Source organism: Scaptodrosophila lebanonensis, unplaced genomic scaffold (assembly GCF_003285725.1).
Source record: "Scaptodrosophila lebanonensis strain 11010-0011.00,11010-0021.00 unplaced genomic scaffold, SlebRS2 tig00001412-arrow-pilon, whole genome shotgun sequence".
NCBI lineage: Eukaryota > Metazoa > Arthropoda > Insecta > Diptera > Drosophilidae > Scaptodrosophila > Scaptodrosophila lebanonensis.
In genome coordinates, this window is record NW_022060739.1 from 6271874 (window position 1) to 6293304 (window position 21431).

General features: G+C 36.4%; 1 protein-coding gene across 1 annotated transcript in view; it reads left to right on the forward strand.

The window, feature by feature from the left end:
* Positions 1-21431, forward strand: part of LOC115632002 (protein toll) — an 83131-nt gene that overhangs the window by 7441 nt on the left and 54259 nt on the right. Inside the window, exon 2 of the mRNA XM_030528931.1 lies at positions 3375-3469. Within this exon, the coding sequence (XP_030384791.1) occupies positions 3467-3469 (3 nt within the window). The 5' untranslated portion in view covers positions 3375-3466. The remainder of the gene's footprint in view (positions 1-3374; positions 3470-21431) is intronic.

Consider the following 21431-nt stretch of genomic DNA (forward strand, 5'->3'; position numbering starts at 1 on the left):
TTGAAGTGCTTCTGGAATTAAGATATGAAGATCAAGCTTGCTGGGGACCTACAGGAACTAGACGTCCCTTTTCTGACTGACATTCAAGGCGCTACTGGAATCGCACAATACAACCAATAGCTGATACAACAATAGGTTTAGATCACTTGTAGATAGATTCCAAGACATCTCTTATTAACTATTACAAGATTTGAATCAAGGCATCATCGTAGAAAAAAAGTCTATAAATTATCTAACGTTTTCAAAAGAACGAATTGAGAGAGGAAGGGATCAGGGTCTTTAATCAAAGAAACTAAAGAGTCCAATATTTTAACAGGATTTCTACGATGATTGGTCAAGGAAATAAATTACCATTAACTCTAAAAAGTCATTGTTATAATTGTATAATAGTTTTTGGCACCAAAAATAGATAATGTGGTAAGCAGAAACCATCGCACGCAAACCTCTAAACATGTTAAATACACCTTGAAAGAGAGCTCCTAACTAGCGCAACTCCTGAACATCAAAAATATTGTCTTGCTAGCTAGAACCATCTGAATTAGCAAAAGCAAGCGGCCATTAATAACAAATAAATTAGAATATTAAACATGAACGGCAGGAAAAAAAACTTACTATATCTTTACATTTTTTTACTCTTCAAAAAGTTGGAAATACATATAGTACATTAATTGTAATATTCAAGTAAATTTCTGGACTTGATATTTTTTAAACTGTTGTATTGCAGATGAACCCAATCGTCATCTCACTTTATGTTTTATGGTTACAAATCAAACAACCAGGTGTTAGCGGAATCCAAATAACTTGATATCAACTCACTATACAAAATAATTATGAAGAGCCAGTCCATGTTGAGAACATCGTATTAAGAAAACATATTTATAATTTTAATGATTCAATCCTTTACTATACTATAATATCTGATGTTTTCCGCAAAACTTACTCGACAATAGAAATAGAATAAGTAGATAGCAAAAGATTATTTAATCCTTCACTATAATTTCCAATATTTTTCCGCAAAACTTACTCGACAATAGAAATAGAATAGATAGCAAAAGATTATTTAATCCTTCACTATAATTTCACTATAATTTCTAATATTTTTCCGCAAAACTTACTCGACAATTGAAATAGAATAGATAGCAAAGGATTATTTAATCCTTCACTATAGTTTCTAATATTTTTCCGCAAAACTTACTCGACAATAGAAATAGAATAGATAGCAACAGCTTAGTTGCAGATTAATTTTCTCTCAGTGTATAAACCGCCCATGTTATATCAAATTATCAGCTAAGCCAAGGGCCAGTGCTTGTACAATTTTTTTTTTTGTTGAGGGTTGGGGGCATGGGGGTGTTAATGCGTTGCATGAGCAGGTACGGGTATCAAAGAGCCGTCGCTTTGCGCTTGAGAAATGAAATTAAAAATTGTTGTTGATTTAAGTGAAAAAAGAGAAGCGGAAGCAGAGTGAAAAGAAAAACAGATACATTTTCGCGCTCTTTTTTTTTTTTTTTTTTTTGTGCAACAAATTCTTTAATGAGACACAGTGTGGGGTTGTTGCTTGCATTCATTAAGCTGCAAACATTTTTGTTGTCTTCATTAGAGAGTGTCCTGCCAGGCTGGCATCAAAGGAATTTCTGCTCTGATCTTGAGACGAGCTTATCATTTAGAAGAGGGCACCGGAAATTGCTCGGATGTCTTGGCTTGGCTTGGCGCCAAATGTCTCTCCGTCAGTTTCAGTTCCAGTTCCAGGTCCACTTGACGGACTTCGGCTTGACCTTCGAGCTGTTGCTCATATTCATTATAAGCCCAAATAACTGTTGTTTACAGCACAAGCAGGGCAAGTGTCAAAATACCAGGCAAAGGGCCGACCGCCGACTGCCGCCTGTCGCTTGTCGCTTGACGCTTGATGGCTGATGGCTGCTGGTCCCCCCGTCTGGTATTGGTATTGGTATTGGCATTGGCGCCTCCTGGTTTTCTGCTCAATTTGCTGTTGTCTGCCTGTGGCTCGGGTTACGTGCTCGTCAGTTCTTGGTTTTGATTTGCCTCACATGCCATGCCCTCACATGGCTGGCACTCAAGTGTCAAGTGTCGTCGATGTTGGCTGGCAGGCTGACTGGCTGGCTAGTTGACTGGCTGGCTAGTTGGCCCTGGCCAAAAAGAAACCTTAGTGGCGGTGACAGTTGGCCATTGCAGTTCTTCTTGTTGTGGTTGTTGTTGTTGTAAATCAATATCTGCACCATTGTGGTCAATCAAACTGCATATTTTTTCCTCATATAATGCATATTAATATTGCTCGATATACATAGTTTGCTTCTATTTTTTCCCCTTGCTTATAGACAGCCATTGTTCTTATTTTTTTTAATAACAAAAGCTGCTTTTGGTATGCGGCATTTTAAATTATTAATTAATTTTTTTTATGGTCGCATTAAAAGCAAACAAACATGGTTAATATAAAAGAAATGGCCGGCGATATGCGGCAACTTTTTTTAAAACCCTAGCAATAAATATAAAAATTATACGACAAAATAATGTAATAAATAATAATTAATGACACATTTCGAAGAAAAAATGCGAATTTTCAATGCGAATTCAACTGCGGACTATTCGTGCTCGGGCACATAAATTTAAAAATCGACAGCTCAGACAAACACACAACACACATACAATATTTTAACAACAATTGCTGGCATTGTGCATAATTGCATTAAAAAAGGCGTTCAGATGCAACAAATTATTATGTATTGGTATGAAAAACAAAAAAACAAGAAAACAAACGCAAATGGAAAGCGCATGCGTTTTTAATTTCACATTTAACGCGCACATAAAATGTAATTAAAACAGAATCTGATTAAATATAAACAAATTAAGTGGTTTGTAAATAAATTAAAAAACTCAATGCACGCGCCAATTGCTGAGGTTAGTTTTTTTTTTCTTTTCGTTTGTGTTGGTCATCTGCCATTTTTTATTGCTTCAAAAAAACATTAAATAAATATTTTATTTAATTATCGGCTGGCAAATTTAGTTGTTTTATGTTTTTTCCGCTGTTTTCGTAAACGCAAATTACATTAATAATAATAGAAATAATTTTTAATGCATATCATATTAAATGGCTACATGACTCATACGACCTGTGGTCAATATATATGTACATATATAGATATTTCTGAATCGATATACATATGTATATGCCATCAAACTTTCATGGCATTAGCCTCAGCGCTTTGGCGAAGTCAATTATCGTGATCCGTTTATTAGTTGTTTCGTTATATAGGCATAAAAAAGTAATAGTATTTGATAACTCATTGATATCTAAACGATAATGCTTTCATGAAACGACTATTTTTCTCTATTTAATATTCTTGCATCTCAACTTATAGCTTTTGTGAAAAGAAGAAGTAGACCCCGCTTTTCCAAGACATCTCTGACTAGCAACCATTTTAACAATTGAAGCAAGAAATCGACAGCTATAATGGTAAGTACTTAGAAAAACGTAATCTGAAGCTAGAAAATCCTATATATCATATAGTTTTAAAAGAATAGAATAGATATGTGTTTTTATTATACTTGAAAACCTCACAAACAGCAATAATTAATCGCTATTAAACATTCTTGCATCTGAACTAATATTCGTCAATTTTTATGAAAACAAGCGATAGCTAAAAAGCTATATACGGCATCGGATGCAGCTTTAAATGCAAATCTGCCGAATGGATTGTATTAGCTAATACAAGAAAGTGAAGAAAATTGAGATTAGATTCCAAGACATCTCTGTGAATTACCCAACAAATTAATTGAAGCTGAGCATCAAAAGTTCTAATAACAAATGTTTATTTGCGGATATTTCTGAAATTAATAGAGCTGAAAAATATTTATAAGCACTCAATATTGAACTGTGAAATGGTGGCATGAGCAGCACTTTCTATATCTATCAGATTTATTTATGGCTCTGCCAACCACCTAACGCCACGTTAAGTTCGCCAACTGACACCCAACGCCACAAATGTAAGCCAAGTCACATTTACCTTGGCGCAAACAACATTTCCAGCTGAAAGTAAAGTCTAAATGAATTATTGGATCCATTAGCAAAATCCATTTACACAAATTTAACGCACGCTGCTCGCTGCTCGCAGTTCTCAGCTCGGTAAGTCGAGAACCGAGCCAAAGTAGAAACTTTACACACTTCGTTGAACTTTTTGGCTGTGGCTAAGTCGAAGTCTGACGAGGCAGCTGGTCGGGGAGAGGTCGGCGGTCGGGGCCGAATAAAAACTTAACAATTAAAAAATAAGCACACCAAAGAAAACATTTTTAGATTTACGCATAATGCGTAAAGGGTTGCGCCTCAAGTTCGAAGGAGATGGCAATGGAAAGGTTGGGGTTGGGGTTGTGGTTGGGGATGGGGTTGAGAGTCTTCCCCGAAATTTGCATAGAAAAATAGTCAAATGTGAGCGAAGGCCGCGTTGGTGGTCTGTGCATTTAGCCTGCAGCGCTTAAGACTAGACGGGGAACAGAAAACAGAATTTGGAGGATGGAAATGGAATGGTGGTTGATGGGCAAAGGCAAAGGGAAAGGCAAGTTGTGCTTTCTGTTAACCAAAATATTATTTTAACTTTTGCAGCATTAAGTGAAACAAGTTGGAAGTTCTTAAGCCTGCTAGTCTGTGCGCAGGCAAAGGCGAGCGGGAAGCTATTGAGTGTTGTTGTAGGTAGTATTTATGCTCTAGGATTTTCAACTCATAGATTTGAGGAAGCCGGACCCAATGCTATATAAACTTTACACTGCGTCTGACTACGTTGTTCACTCTAAGTGCTCTATAAGCCAATGAAATAGTTTGCACAAAAATTATTTGTTAAACATGTAGATATTCCCTATAAAAAGAAATTGAGAACATTTTAGTTTAGTTTTAACACATGTGTTATTTAGTAGAAGCTGCAAATATAATTAATTTATAAGTTATTTATAATATGTATTGCCGTTTTGTAACTAATTTTTCTACAGAAAACCTTAATATTTTATGCTCTAATAACAATTTAAAAGTACATTGAATATAGTTTATTTTTCAGTCCTTCTAAAGATACTCAAAACAGTTTAGTTTACAAAGGTTGAAGCCCTGTTGTCCTCCTTTTGGAGTTTGAATTTCTTAGTTTTCACATAAAAGGAAACTTGTGTAAAATTTTCTGCCTTCTCATCTCTCAGCAGTCGAATTATTTGTGTCCTATATATGACATAATATGCGATCTTATACGTTTTGGTTATAATTGCAATCTGGCCCTATTATTTTAGATGCTAACTACTTAATTATAAATGAAAGAAGTCCAAGAGCAGATAAATTGCTTTTAAGGTATTTCCAATTGAAACAAATACAAGAAGAGTGTATGAGCTGAAATCTTATTCCTTCTTTAAGTCTCACTCTATATGAGAAGACTTTAAACAACGATGTAATAATACTTTTGATTCATCATTTTAAAAGAGCAGAGAAAGTGCTTCTCAGACGTTTCCAATTGAAACAAATACAAGAAGAGTTATTTACACACATTATTCACACATTTTTCACTCTATTTGAAAAGACTTTGGAATTAAACAACGATGTAATAATACTTTTGATTCCTCATTTAAATAAAGTTTAACTTCGGGGCAACATATTATTATTGATTTATTCATTTACAATGACTCTACCTATAAGTTTCGAAAGTGTTAGACCATAGTTCGTTCCCTCTAACTGCCTTGTTCTTTTAAATAATTTAGAAAGTACTACACTTTCTATACACAATGGAACTGCTTTTATTTACCTTTAGACGACATCTAACAATTCCCTCAATTCATGTAAAGCACACATTTCTGCACTCCACATCATTTTATTTAACATTGCTAATATTTTCATGTTCGCCCGCCGGCTAACAAACACACAATTAAATATAATTTTTTACGCCCAATAAATTTGTTAAAAAATGCATGCGTGCATTGCTGTTGTTGTTTTTATTGTTATTATGATTGTTGTTGTTGTTGTTGTTGGGTGTGCGTTATGAAGAGCTGAGTATTTTTTTCACACGCCAGAGCCCGAGCAGCATCTAGACTGGCCTGAGAAGCGGAGAGGAGGGCCACATAGACCGGGCGTGTGCTCGCAGCCAAAAAGGCCAAACAATGACCATCACTTTGTCTTTTGTTAACCCACACACACACGCACACACACACACACGCAAGTATGCCCTGCCGTGTGAGGTGCGTCCCTTTTATATGGTGGTCTGCCATTATTTTGCTTAATTATTTACATGAGTAAACAGTCGAGTGAGTTCAGCGACAATGAGCGCGCTTCGGGTTGCGTGTAAATCAGCGCGCCTGAGGTTTATTCTTTTTCGCAATTTTCCCTTCTTTTTTTTTTTTTGCTGTTTGTGAATTTATATTTATACATATCGTATATGGACATATGAGCACACTCATGTAAATAACCGCAAGCGCGGCAAAATGGTTAAAAGCACATTTAATGGGTCGCTGCTTTCGAATCGAGGATGTGTCGCAGCAGATCGGTGAGGAGGTCGGTTTGAGTGTGTTCTGGCCAAATGAAAGGCTCCCATAAGTGGGTGGCAGACAAAGTGTTAAAATGTGTGAATACACATATCTGTACTACGAGATTCACGCCAAGCCTAACGATAATATGTTCAATTATTTGACTATAGTTATCAAATATGATTATGCCAGCGTGAAAAGGCGAAGCTGCTTCCAATATTATGTGTTTTATATGAATGTAAGAAACCTTTTGAAGTGATAAAAACTGCTAAGATCGAAAGATAAACAATACAGCTGCTAACAAGATTTCAAATACTTATCAATGCTGTGCCGAAAAAGCTTGAACATAAATCATTTGCACACAAAAATCCAAAGTTCGTCATGAATATAATGTTTCTTCTATTAAAACCAATTCTATACTAAAATGTAGTTTTCTGATATGAAACACTTTTCTGTGAATCTGTTTTCAACTCAGATATATACAAATAAAGTATATATCAGAATTTAATTTTCAATGCTGACATTGCTTTGTTTTACTGTCAGTGCACCGTCTATTGTTGTAATATCAAAAATATAGCTAACTTTCTTGATATGGATGAATATTTTGGACATTTAAAGAAATTGTAACCACAAATGTTATGTTCAAAAAAATCAACATTATAAAGTTCTAATTTCTAACGAGGATGCATTTTTGTATAAAACTGGAATGAAGAAGAACAGATCCAAGCAGGAATGTCATTTGGATCAGCTACCATTACGACAATACAAAGGTCTTGTAATTGTAGCAATTAAAAGAGCTAGAATATAAAAGTCTTTAAATTCACTTAAATCTTATTTTACTTAGAAATCAGTTCAATTTAAATTAAAAAATTTAAAATAAAATAAAAAATTTTTTGCAGAAATAAAGAATATTATTAATATTACCGATGCTGTCAAATTATCGGCGATATTCTTGATATTACTGAATGTTTTTCTTTAAATGTACGGTTTGCAAAACTACAAAAAAGCTTTGCCAAATTTTCTGTTTGTTTTTAATATTGCTTTTAAGTTTGATATCTTTTTTACAAATCTGTGCTCCAGTCTATTTCAATGAACTTTTTTAAGTCCGAAAAGTGTACACAGTGTACCTAAATCCTAATGAATTCTTCGGCTTATGATAATCTCTTCATTTCACTCCAGCTATAGCTACATTAATTTTTCATTTCCAAGTTATTTTTGTCACTATTTCATCTCAGTGGCATTTGGATTGTTTTAATTCCAATTCAAATATCGCCTTGGAACACAATTTTATAATTTTTCTCTACCAGCCATCTCTGGTGTTTATAGGTCTTCCATCGACAGTTGTTAGAAATGCTTTCAAACTCAGGCTTGGCTTGTTTTTGGGGTCTGCTGCTGCTACACGCCCCTTGTGGAGGAGCTCCTTCGCTCTCAGCATATGATGCTCGCTAATGTCTTTCACAGCGAATCAAATCAAAACACCACAACGACTTCCAATCAGACTCAATTTGTTCCAACAACAGCAACGGCAACAATAATTACAACAATAACAACAACAACAACAACCGGCAATACCAGAGCACACTGAGCCGGCCAGCAACAACAACTGTTGAGTTGCCATCAACGCCAACGTCAAAGATGCGCGCAGCAGCATCGTCTTCGACTTTGGTTTTCTTCTTGTCCCTCAACTTCTGCTGCTTCTTACTCATCCGCTTTCGCATTCGCGTCTCGTCTTCGACTTCAACACTGTTGTGGTCGTCATTTTCATCTTCCTCTTCTTCTTCTGTCTTGCTCTCTTCGCCGCCGCCTCACCGCAATAATAATTTCAGAATTACAAATTCACAAAACGTACGCGAAATTATGCGCAATGTCTGCAGTCAGTTGTTGTTACTGTTGTTGTTGTTGTTGTTGTCTTCCTTCAGCCAAAAGGCAAAGCAACGAAAATGAGAAGAAGAAGAAGAAGCAGAACACAACCTACTTGAAAGCCATCAGGCAACGGTTTCCAGCCCCACCTCTCTCTCTCTCGCTCACTCTCTCTCTGGCTGTAGTTCCTCGTTCTCTGTCTCTCTGTATATCTCTCAGCTGCCATCTGCCGCATTTGCAAGTTTTGCGAGTCGCTGCTGCTGCTGTTGAAAAGCTTTGCCGCGCCTAAAGCGTTTTTTTATTATTATTATTATTATATATGTATGTACACACAATATATATACCCAGATATATGTGTATATGTATTTGCGCCGCCATGCTGCTCAAGGATTACACATCCTCGTCTTATATAAAATGCATAAAATTCACATTTAGATGTTCGCCACAAAAATCGTTGTCGCTTCCAAGTTGTTGTGCCTCCTCCCAACTGACAGACTGACTAACTGACTGATTGACTGATTGACTGACTGACTGTTTGTCTGCCTGGCATTCATCATTCATTCATTTCGCCTGAATAGTTGTTGTTGTTGTTGCTGGAGCCGCGATTTTTCATTGCAACATGGCGTCTCTTGCTGCCGTTGCAGTCAGTCAGTCAATCAAATGCCTCAAGTTCATTACGAACTGCAAGTTGTTTGGTGAGTAATAAGTGTCGGTCTATCTGTCTGTCTCTCGGTCCCTATATATTCTTGTTGTTGTTGTTGTTGTTGTTGTAATAGTTGTTGTCTGCCGTTGTAATAGTTGCCAGCCGTTTATAGGCAAGAGAGCTAGCAACTTCGTCATCATCGCCATCGTCGTCCATTTTCGGCTGCTACTTGGCCGCCAACCGCCTTCTGCCCCAGCCCCTGCCACCTCCTCTTGATGAGCTTGATGAGGATGTTGATGAGGTTGATGCATGTTTTGTGAGCTTCTGTTGTTGATTTGGAATGCAGTTTGGCGGTATAGCCGGCAGCCATGTTGCTGTTGCTTCTGCCGCTGCCACATTTTGCATTTTGATTACTTTTTTTGGCGCACATTTTCTCTGTGTGTGTGTTGTGCCGAAGTTGCAAGAAGTTTTTAGTTTTAGCTTGGCTTTCAGCTAGTTGGGTTTGTTGGGTGTGCAATTGGCAGTTTATGGGGTTATAATTGTGTGCATATGGTAGGCATGAGTTTTAGGGTATGTGTGGTAGTGGCTTAGACCATCACAGATTCATAGAAATCTTATTTATTCATTAGTTATTATTAATAATGTAAAATGAGTTATAGTTTCCACTTTAAAGATCAGATAGCCTTCAAAATAACCCAACAATCATAACTATGCTATCAGACCGGCTATTCCCCGATTCACAGCCAAATGTTGTTGGACATAACCAACTAAAAAGAATCTTCTGAAACATGGTGAATAGAAGAGAATATTTAATTAAACTTAAAAAATAATTAGATTACTTAAGGAATAAAGAAAAATCCCCAATCCTTTGGGAACAAGTTTGAATAGCAGGCTGTTTTTTGTCAGAGATGAATAAAAAAAACAGGAGAGAGAGAGACAGTTCTGTTGCAAGTGAGACCAATCCTTACAGGCTATCTACAAAGCAACTATAGAACATTATTCCTTATATATATATACAAAGAAAAGAAAAACTAAAACGACCTTAAAGAGCGCAGGAGACTACATAGCCAATAAACAGCTGAAGAAAAACAAATACATACATGAATACATATCAAATACATATGAATCACAGTCGTATCCTCACAGTCAAAAAATGGAATAGCCAGTAGCAAAAAACTATCCACAAACTTGGGTGAAATATTACTACCTATAATATATATAATACCTATAATTGTGTCTGCGGAAGGTGTTCTACACAGGCTGATCATTTATTGGTCTCATCAGTCGACACTTGAGACTGCTAATCGCATTAAACCACCAAACAGAACCAAATAAGGGGATTCTCAACAAATTAAATACTGACATCAGAAAAGGGAAAAAGGTTGTTTGCTCATGCTATTATTTTTCTCTATTGTCCAGGCGTGATCATTTACTATAGTTCTTCATTAATTGTCTTGCCCATGCAGCTGCACTTTTTCAACTATTATTATTGATTAGTTTATGCAATTATTTGTTATTATAAATTTGCATTTGCTGGCCTTTCAAACAAATGCTTGCGAGCACTTCATGTAAATTTTCAATTGAAAAAATAAGCCAACTCTCCAAAAACCTCGAAATCAGCGTTTCGGCATAATTTGCACGAACTTTGCTTAACTTTTTAATGGCCGCAATGCTTTTAACTGTAATTGGACCTTGGAGCACTCATTCCCAACCCCAACTGCAACCCCAGCAGCCACACCCACACAACGTAATTAAATGCATTTAAAAAACACACACAAATACAAGAAAAAATCCATGTGTGAGTAAAAACGAAAAATATAAGTAATCTTTAAAAATAGATGAAGTCAACGCCATTTTATGATTACACAAACGCCATTTTGAAGTACATGTGGAGGAGCAGGAGCTGGAAAAGGGGCAGGGACATAAGCAAGACCAGCAACATTTGCCTCATGTTGCATGCAATTTGCCATTTTTTGGGCAATGACATAAATTTATTTAGGTTTCTCGTGCTTACCACTCCATTCCCCATTCCCCAGTCTCCACTTCCCACTCCTCCTCCTCCTGGCAACTACAAAAGCTCTACAAAATGGCGTCGAACGGCTCGAAAGGGATGTGGTGGAGGGGGGTGCATGCATTTGCATATTTTGTGCATTCTGCAGCAACAGCAACAGCGACAGCAGCGCGACATTTTATTTGGAAAGTAGTGAAGTGAAATGCAATGAATTGGTCAGCGGGGAAAGGGGTGGGGGTAGGAGTGGTAGGGGCAGTAGTGTTGGTAGGGGCAGTAGCAACGTGTCGCGCAAAATGGCCGCAGCGCGCCTCTGCAAAATGTCAACCATGTGCAAACCAAAAGCAAACAGCAGTGGGCAGTGGCAGGCATACAGCGTAGATTACGAAGAGAGAGAAATGGTGAGAAGGGGGTGGGAGAGGAGGGACGATAACAACAAGCGCAGGGGGGCGGTCAGTCGGATGGTCGGTTGGTCGACAGGCAGCCAACCAAAGCGACGGCGGCCATGCAACGCATTGTAGAACCCACAATTATGCTGTAGACCAAAGCAAAATAATTACTTTGATCGCAAATGATATTATTTTGCCCGACATGTGTTTCTGTGTTAGTGTTAGTGTGTGTTTGTGTGTGTGTGTGCTTGCATTTGTATGTGTTTGTTGAGGGGCGTGTGTTTGTGTGTGTGGCCCGCATGCAATTGAGCTGTGCAATGGCCTCCGCAATGGCTGCCTACCACAATGGCTGGCCACCACAGTGCCGCAGCACAGTGATTCGCAAATCGCTCGTAGTCTCAACAGTGTGGCCAACATTATTATAAGAACGGCAGTATATGTGTAAAACCGATCAAACATCAAAATAAAACTATAGTGAAAACTCTCTTGGCCAAGTTCAATTCAGAGTCTATTCAATTTTTGCTTATTTTAATTGTTTTGCTATGTAGGCGAGTAAAATAATTTGACTTTATTCAATATAATGATTAAGTTTTGAAATGATCTAAGTGCATGCATAAAATAAATAAAAATTGTTATTTATATTAGATTTAATTTCAATCATTATTTTGAACCTTGTTCCAAGTTTAAAAATCAAGTTGTGAGTAGAAGCACGCTGTTCAGAAGTGCAGTGCTTGGCTTCAACCCTAATATTAATCATTAACTATTGTAAATTAATATAGAATACTAGTATTGCAGCTTGCGCTTAATAAAAACGTTTTTTTTTTTTTGCAATATTTGTCAAAGCACTTCTACTATTTTGAAATAAGAATAACAACTGTTGCAGATAGCGGAATGAATACGATATTTTATTGCCCTATTGTCTTAGATCACATGGGTAGAAATAAATAATTAGAAATAAATGGAATCACGCATAGACATGTATTAAAACGTCCATTAGCAAGATGTACGCATGTCTATGCATGTCAACGTCCGTTGTCAAGAAGTTCGCCTAAGAGAAATTTCAAGATTGAGAGTTATCGCTGCATTTGAAAACATAAATTTAAAAAGAGAAATTCAAATAATTCTTTACCTAAACTGTATTTCAGCTAAAACTATTCAGCTTTGGTTCCTTTAGAAAATCAGAAAATTGTACTCTTACCTTCATTTGAATTAGTATTAAGTACCCTTGAAACGTCCATTAACAACATGTACGCATGTCAGTGTCCGTTTTCAAAATGTTCGCCTAAGAGGAATGTGCAGATTGTAAGGAGTGTTCATTATGAGAGTTTTCACTGTATCTGAAAACATCAATTTAAAAAGAAATTCAAATTTTTGTTTACTAAAACTGTATTGGAGTAAAATTATTCAGCTTTGATTCCTTTAGGAATTCAAAAAATTATACTTTTAGCTTCATTTGAATTAGTATTAAGAATAAGAAGAGTGAATAGAACACCTTTTAAAAAAAAAAGTCTTTTAAGCTTTATGGGTTTTTTGGTTCGATTCTTGTTAACCATTTAAACCATTTATTTCTCCATTTTGTTTAATTAAGTGGAAAAGGCTAAGCTGCCTGTACTCTTAACATTAAGATATCCTTGCCTACCTTGTTAATTTATAATGTTTTTAAGAAATGTGAATAAATTGAAATTTAATAAAATTTCATATTTTTATGATGCACCCTAATTTTGTAGAGGTGTGCAAAGTAATATTGTCATATCGCTGTATAGTATACAATATCATTAGTATGAATTAAATAAATATGTAGATATAAAACGCCTCATCACCCTTGTCAGTTTTTTATTGCTTCAAATTTTTAACTAGCTATATCTTATCTAAGCTGCTGAGACGTTGAACAAGTGATCCTTTTTTAAATGCTCTAGAAATGTTTTTAAAATATTTAGTGACATTCATTTAATTCTCAGTGAGGGGTATGGGAAGGAACTTGAAAATATTTGTCATATATACTTGTATATATAAGTATATACTTGTATATATAGCTACAGTGGTGATCACTCGCTTCCCATTGCTGTTCCACTGTGCCTCGAATGCATTGACTGCAGCGCGGCATGGAACGCGGCAAAGGCAGCGGCAACGGTCGCCATTAGCCGAAGTGCATTGCATTTGGAAAATTTGCATATGGGGCGGCGTTGGGCTGGCGTTTCGGGTGCCGAGCATTAGTTGCTGTTGCCGTTGCCGTTGCTGTTGTCGTTGTCGCTGCCGCTACCAGTCGCCATTTTCATCGCCATCATCATCACCACTATCGTAGTCTCCTCGGCCCGCTGGTTGCTGCCACAAGTTAATTACTTTTTCGTACATTTTACTGGCGCGCCGTTTTCGGTGCCCGGCACTGGCACAAAAATTTTATTTATTTCACATCCGCATCCACATTCACATCAACATCCACATCCACACAGCCATGCATTCTCGTCTGCATTCTCCACTTCTCCAAGTGCCAACCGCCCGGCCGCCCGCCCGCCGCCTCATCCCCACTGCGTCGTCATCGTCGTTGTTAGTTTGAATGCGTTTTCGCATTTATATGCAAATTTTTTGGTTTGCATGCAGAAAATATTGCTTTCGTTAGTGTTCGACAAATGGATGCGAGCGCGTGTTCGTTCCTGGGCCAGTTCCTCCGGCCTCGTCTGGCCTGGTCTGGTCTGGACAGGCCCGTCCACGGAATTGGTCAGCGCGCTTGCGTCCAATGGGCGGCCAATGTGCATTGCATGCCGTTTTCGTTGGTCTGGCAATTGACGTTTGATATATGACCAACTGCGAGCTATGCGAACCACTCGCTTATACTATAGCTATATGAGCTCTGCTCATTGTGCTGAATGCATTGTAGTGGAGTGGGCAGAGGGGAGGGGGGAGGGGGCCAGGGAAGTGCCTGCGAAGGCATCTATTCTGTGTGAAACTTTTGATCATACTTTGCGTGGCTTCTGCATTTTTGAATGAAAAAAGCTCACAGCACGTTTGCCGTATTTGTCGGAATTATATTTCAGTTTCAAATATATGGCGTGGCAAACGAAACACTTAAAGAGAAGAACAGTATATAGGAGAAAAGAAGTGTGTACCCTTAATAGAAGTTTTTCAGGACATGCTTAGGCAAGCTGTTGTCAATTGAAAAGAGCTCCTGGAGTGTCAATAAATCGGGGCAATGCATGAGCCAAACTACCCAGATCCTCATATTAAAATGAATTACGCGTTGGAGACAGTTTCTTCTTCTATGGACACTAAGATGTACAAAGAACAAATTTTGTATGCTTTTAAAATATACAAGACAAACGGTTATGATAGACTTATTAACGAACACTTTGAAGAGAGTTTCTTCTTCTATGGACACTGTGATGTAGAAAGAACAAATTTTTTATGCTTTTAAAATAAATAAGACAAGACGACCAGGATAGACTTACTAACGAACACTTCTTCTATGGACACTAAGATGTAGGTAGAACAAATTTGTTATGCTTTTAAGGTATACAAGACAAAATGGTTATGATAGACTCACTAACGAACACTTTGAAGAGAGTTTCTTCTTCTATGGACACTAAGATGTAGAAAGAACAAATTTTCTATGCTTTTAAAATAAACAAGACAAGACGACTAGAATAGTTTTACTAACGAACAGCTTTAACTATTTCAAAAATAAGTTAAGTATACTTATAAGGCAGTTTGTGTCGACTCTCTGACTGGTTGATGATAGACGGTCAGAAATTGAACAACAGTTTTATTTGTCGGTTTGCCAAACAAACTCCAAGAAGGTGGCCTTAAAGCAGTCTGATCAACAAATGCCCTGATACATAAATAATAAAAATAAGTTCCCTAAACCTCCTGCAAAGGCTTAGAAAAATGATTTTCAAACCATTTTCTTTATACTTGTATGCAAAATGTAAATTTATATATTTAATTAATTTATTTATTTAATTTCAATTTATTTGTTTAATTTCAAATCAACCAAGCTTGCAGAAAAGTTACCTCAATCTCTAAATACTTTAATATATAAATATAAGCATATATCATGCAAGTATATCTAACGAATAGGCACATAAATATATTTCACACGCTTTAACTAATTTAGGAATCGCCAAGAGCAACTGATCTGCATTTAAAGCACCCTCCTCCCCCTTATAAGCCTTGCACACAAATTAATTGAAAAAAACTTATCGCTCTATGCGTATATAATAAGAAATGTTTATAATTCAAATACGAATGGGCGTCAAATTTATGGCGCTTAGGAAAAATGTGCAATTAATGCGTGTATAAATTATCAGTTAACGCCGCCAAACCGAGCAACAGCCAGCCAAGACAATTAACAGCGCCCAGACACAAGAAATAACAAGCGTGGCCGTAAAGCAGCCAAGACACATGACATACTACATATTTACATTATACATGTATACAAGTATATATATATATATATATATATATATATAGGGGTATGTATGTATGCGCTATGTTTAACGGCCACGCATGTGGGCGATGACGTCGCGTGCTTAGCGCATTGATTTATATTGGGAGAGAAAAAGTCGGGAGCTATATAGCAGAATGCTGCGACCCAAGTGGCGACAAAGACCCGTACCGGGGACAGGTTAAACAATTTGTGCGGCACGAGAATTAATGTGAAAATAATAAAGCGCTTTTTTCTCTCGCATTGTTGTCGTCGTTGTTGTGCGAGTAGATGTGGCCTGCGATACCAACGACTAATTATACAAAGGCTGAAAGCAATGCCACTTGTCCTTTGAGCCGTGCCCCGTGCAGTATGCAACATGAATTGCAATATAAACTACGAAAATTGAGTTGTACAAACAGGAACGGCTGAAATTCTTGGATGGGCATGCGATGCCTTGCTCCTGCATGAAGCTGGCTGCACATTAGGGTGACCATTCTGCATGAAGCAGGTCAGGCAAGCTTGAGCTATTTCACAGATTATTTTTGCACACCTTTCTCAATCATATCAATATAGTTTTCTAAAGGCGACTAATAAATATACAAATATATTCTTAAATGGAAAATTTGTAGACAAATTATAGTGAAATATTTGAAATATTGCCAAGGAAAATTTAGGTGGTTTGGTAAATACAAATGAATTGATGAGCTTTACCTAAAAGGGGGATTCTGATAACACTATCCTTTAATGAGATTGAAATTATTTTCTACAAAATAAGTTAAAAATTTGCACAAATATTTGTAGATACACTTTTATAAAAAGCTGAGCATACTTGTATAATCAAAAGTTCCTTCGTTTTGTTGCTTTTCTGGCCTGGCAGTTTCATCATTTAGGCCCAGTCCTTGAATAGTCCTAGCGGCACTTCTTAATGGTAGACAACAACTGAACCTGTCTGGCTGCTACGCTATTTTAAAGTTCTAGCATAGCAGAATTGATACCAAGTTTTTTAAGACGCCTACTTATCGCCACTGAAGGTCAATTTCTAGATAACAGCCACAACTTTTTGTCCTTGCTTGAAACGCGTGTTATAAATGTACATTTAAAAATGTTTTTATAGCAGAACAATGCAAGATATTGTAATTATATGATTTGCATTTGTTTAAGATCAAATATTTGTAAATTCATGACATCCTTCAAAAAATGTTTAAGCTACTATAATTAATAAACTAAACTAATACATAAATTTATAAATTATCTTGTTTGTTGTCTAAAGCAATAACAGTCGAATACAAGTACATATGTGCAAGGCATTCAAATTGAGAATTTTAAGATTCTTTGCTTTTGATCGTAAACTAAAACACGTGTCTCAGAAATCTGTTTTTTGTTTATGACAAGTTTTGTTTTGTTTTAATCTAATCACAATGTTTCTTCACCTTGTAAAGAAGCAAGTTTCTTCGTTTTAATGTTTCTACTTCTCCTTAACAGCTGACCCTTCTTCTTCTTTATCATCAATATTACGGGTATATCTTAATTTGAATCGTTTAATATATTAGTAATCGCAGCCTATGTCATCATTTACAACATTTTATAAAAAATAATAATCTTAATTGTCGCACTAGGAACTAATAATAAATAAATAAATAAACAATAAAAAAATAAATAAGTATATAAATAAATAAATAAATAAATAAATAAATAAATAAATAAATAAATAAATAAATAAATAAATAAATAAATAAATATATAAATAAATAAATAAATAATTAGCCAAACAAATAAATAAATAAATAAATATAGCCGTATGACTTAAAACATAAATTATGGAATTACAAGTCAACATTCATTCATTAAGAGAAAAAGCCTGTAAGCATTCGCCGGTTCTTTTGGAGACTATTATATTTAAGTTTCTCATTCCATTTCACCAAAATTGTTGTTAACATTTTTAAACTCAAAAAAGGAATCGTATCTATAAATGCCCCACTCCATCAGACACACAGTCGTATCCTGAGAACTGTAGATAGCTAAACAGCTGTGGGGCTTTCAATAGTATTTCATTCTTTCGATTTTCCTATAATACCCCTCAGGTAAATGGCAAAAAGTTGCCGTTTTTTTTTAAGGTCATGTTTTACGAATATAAAGCTGCCAGCGCAACACCTAAGATGCCAAAACGTTGCTCAAATTAATAAATATTGAAAGAATTAAAAAGTTTAAATATCTATAAGTGAGGGGAAATAGGCTTCTAGAGCACTAGGAATGTATTCCTGAGGAACAAACAAAAAGGACGTTTTATGGTCACCCTGCTGTTCCACACAGACGAACAATTAATAAATTTTCACAATGATAATCGAGTGGCTGGGTGGATTGGTGGGGGCAGAGCAGTAGGTGTGGCGTTGCAAGATTGCAGTGAATATGCAACAAACAGACAACGCAGAGAACAAGCAACCAACTGACTGCCTCCAACTGTCTCACTGTCTCTCTTGTCCTCCTGGTGGCAAGTACGAGTAAGTGTAACATATTGTAACACCCACACACACACACACACACACAGATACATATCAGCACATAGGCATTGCACATATGCGTATGCATTCGTCCTTTGTGGCTGGGCGGACAGTGGACAGTGGGACCGACCAACCAACCCACCCAAACAAACACTCGACGCTTTTGTTCTTGCTGATGGAATTATTTGTTCGCACATTGTCAACTTGCAGAGCCCCGCCGACCCGTTGCATCTCTGCCACCCCGCCTCTGCCACGTCTCCCCTCAACCGGCAGACACACCAAGTCGGCAGCGCCTACAATGCAAAATGCAATTTGCCGCCACCCCAGCCGACATTTTTTGTCCATGCGCTTATCTTTGCTTTCATTTCATAAACTCTCAGACAACCGGCAACAAGCCACGTGTATTCCACACCCCCTCCCCACTTTCCCACTTTCCCACTGCCCCGCTTCCCATGCACCCTCTCTAGGCATTTGGCAACATTTTGTACACTTTTCGACCACAGAACGAAGTCATTGCTGAAACAATAGACGAGCAACGCTCGTTGCAACTGCATTTGTTGGCCTTCATGTGGGGCTTGTCGCACCAACACCAACAACAGCAACAACAACAACAACAACTGCAACAATGTATCATCAGTTGAACTTTTGTGTGGCTGTCATAGGCAGAAATTGGTTGCATGCAGCAAAAGCCAACGACTTGATTTGCAACTCAATTTGGCGCTCAGACTGCAACTGAGTCGAGAGGCCGAGGCATTCAGTCTCCATCCACATGGCTGCGACTGTGGAGCCCTTTTTCCATTTTCCATTTACCATTTTGCATTTTGGATTCTGCATCAACAGCTCTACTCTTTGGCTTTGACTCTGGCAGTTTGTTGGCCCTAATGCATATAAATCATATCAAGTTGTTGCCGGCACTTGTTTATTGTCAATGCAAAGACAATGTGATTGGTTTTTCTCGATAAGATCTCGAAGGGAATTTTCGGGTTGGGACACTTCTTTCTCTATGTGTGTGTGTGTGTGTGTGTGTGTGTAGGATAGGAGCGAATCATTTCAAAGCGTGACTCTGACAAATAGGCTTCCTATATATTGCCAATGCTTACAAAAAATATATCAGCACTCAGCATATGTGAATTAATATATACATATTACTAAGCGTTTTAATTTATATAAAGTATAGTAGAAGCAATAATGTCAAGACTTGTTTGCAATGCTGCTCTTTTTGTAGCCAAATAGCGCAAAATAATTAATAACCCTCTCTCTAATGAATATGTATTAAAAGTTAAACGATATTTAGCCCACTTGTATCGTCAGGTAGTCCTTATCTTGACGTTTTGTATGTTTCATCCTACCAGCTCGAACATTTGCTGTCCTTGGATATTTTTAGGGTTTTAAGTGAACTAACCAGTCGCTTAGGTATATTAGTAACAGATCTGTGATTAATTAACTATAAAAAATCAATCCCATTTCTAGCGTTTATTCTAAAACTATCTTACTTAAATTTGTGTACGCTTCTCAGTTGCTTCGGCAACCAACAACTGACAAAACTAATTCTTTCTGACATTTTAAGGCTTTAAAAAGGACAAAAATTTTTTTCAAAATAATCCGTTGACTATTTAGCTATTGAAAAGCGATTGATTTCTTTCATTTACGGGTATATTTATACTCCACTAGGTACATACTATATGTATATAATAATCGCTAGGTCCAAGCATACTTCTTACTTTCTTCAGAAGTGAAATAAAGAACTTGAGCAATATTTAATAAAACTATTAGAAATGTTTACAGCCCCAAGAGATAATAAGAAAATTAATGAGCAATTATGGCTGTGTATGTAGAGCGAGATTTATAAATGTTATGAGAATAAAAACTATTATTAAAAGTAAGCCAGAAAAGCCAGTACGAAACACGGACTCGACGTGTAAAATCTTGTTCATATATTTTTGTAGATATATGATCTAATTTCAGTTTGATCAAATTATCATTTCATTTACTTATGTATTGCAATAAAAAAATGTATTCATCTATATTAGAAAATATCCGTTGCTTTACTTTTCTAATAACAAGTTTTTCGTTGGCTTAGCTTTTATATATACATATACACATTACAGTTAATTTAATCAGTACGGCTTTGTATGTACATTGTACAATAAAAAAAAGTTATCTTATCAAAATGTTATGCTCCTCTGCTATCTTAGTAATTTCATTTGTATGACCGCTATATAAGAGGGAGTGATCTGACATTAAAATGAAGGCTGAGAGCAATGTTTAAACGCGATAGATAAGTAGTGATTGAGACAGGAAAACATATGATCAAAGGGGCATCTCTTCATGCCAACAATTTATACACTTAATTCTGTTTTTACACGGTCTTTTTTACACGGTTTGAAAATTAAGAATTTAATATATAGTTGCATGACTTTATTCAATTTAGCACGATTCAACATAATATATGATCAATGTCTTTTTTTACATCGTTTTTTTTAACCCTACTTTTTTAGGAACCAATCTACCGTGTAAGAATTAACTGTATAGTCCAATGTACTAGTAATACAGGGTGCGCCATCTTTTATGTCGGTGTGTAGATATTGAATGGCTTTGTCATTAGTGAACCGATTAACTTGAGTAGACCAGTGTTGAAAACCTCAGTTCAAGAAATTGTACAGAACCAAATTAAATAAAAATATCTCATACTTGAAAATCGGTTGTTTATTTTCAAAGATATTCAGTGTTTACATACCGACATAAAATATGGCGCACCCTGTATATTATCCACTATTCGTCCTTTTGGCTAGTACAAACTAACAACAATCAAACAAGTATCCATCCAGAAGGCAATTGGTGCAATTTTGTTAATCAAACAATTCTTTTAATCGCAGCTGATTGTCTGGAAATTAATAATTCGCTTTAGTCCACACGCTTTGAATTATGAATATTCAAATGCTTGTTTAATTGCCCATATACTCGTAATTAGCTAATTTATATACCAATGCTGATTCCCGATCAACAAAGTTCAGAGACTTTCCCTTCATGGGCAGAACCGCGCAATTAATTTGAATATTATTCAGATATTTCTTTCAACTGCTTTCAATCCATTGTATATATTATGTAGATCATG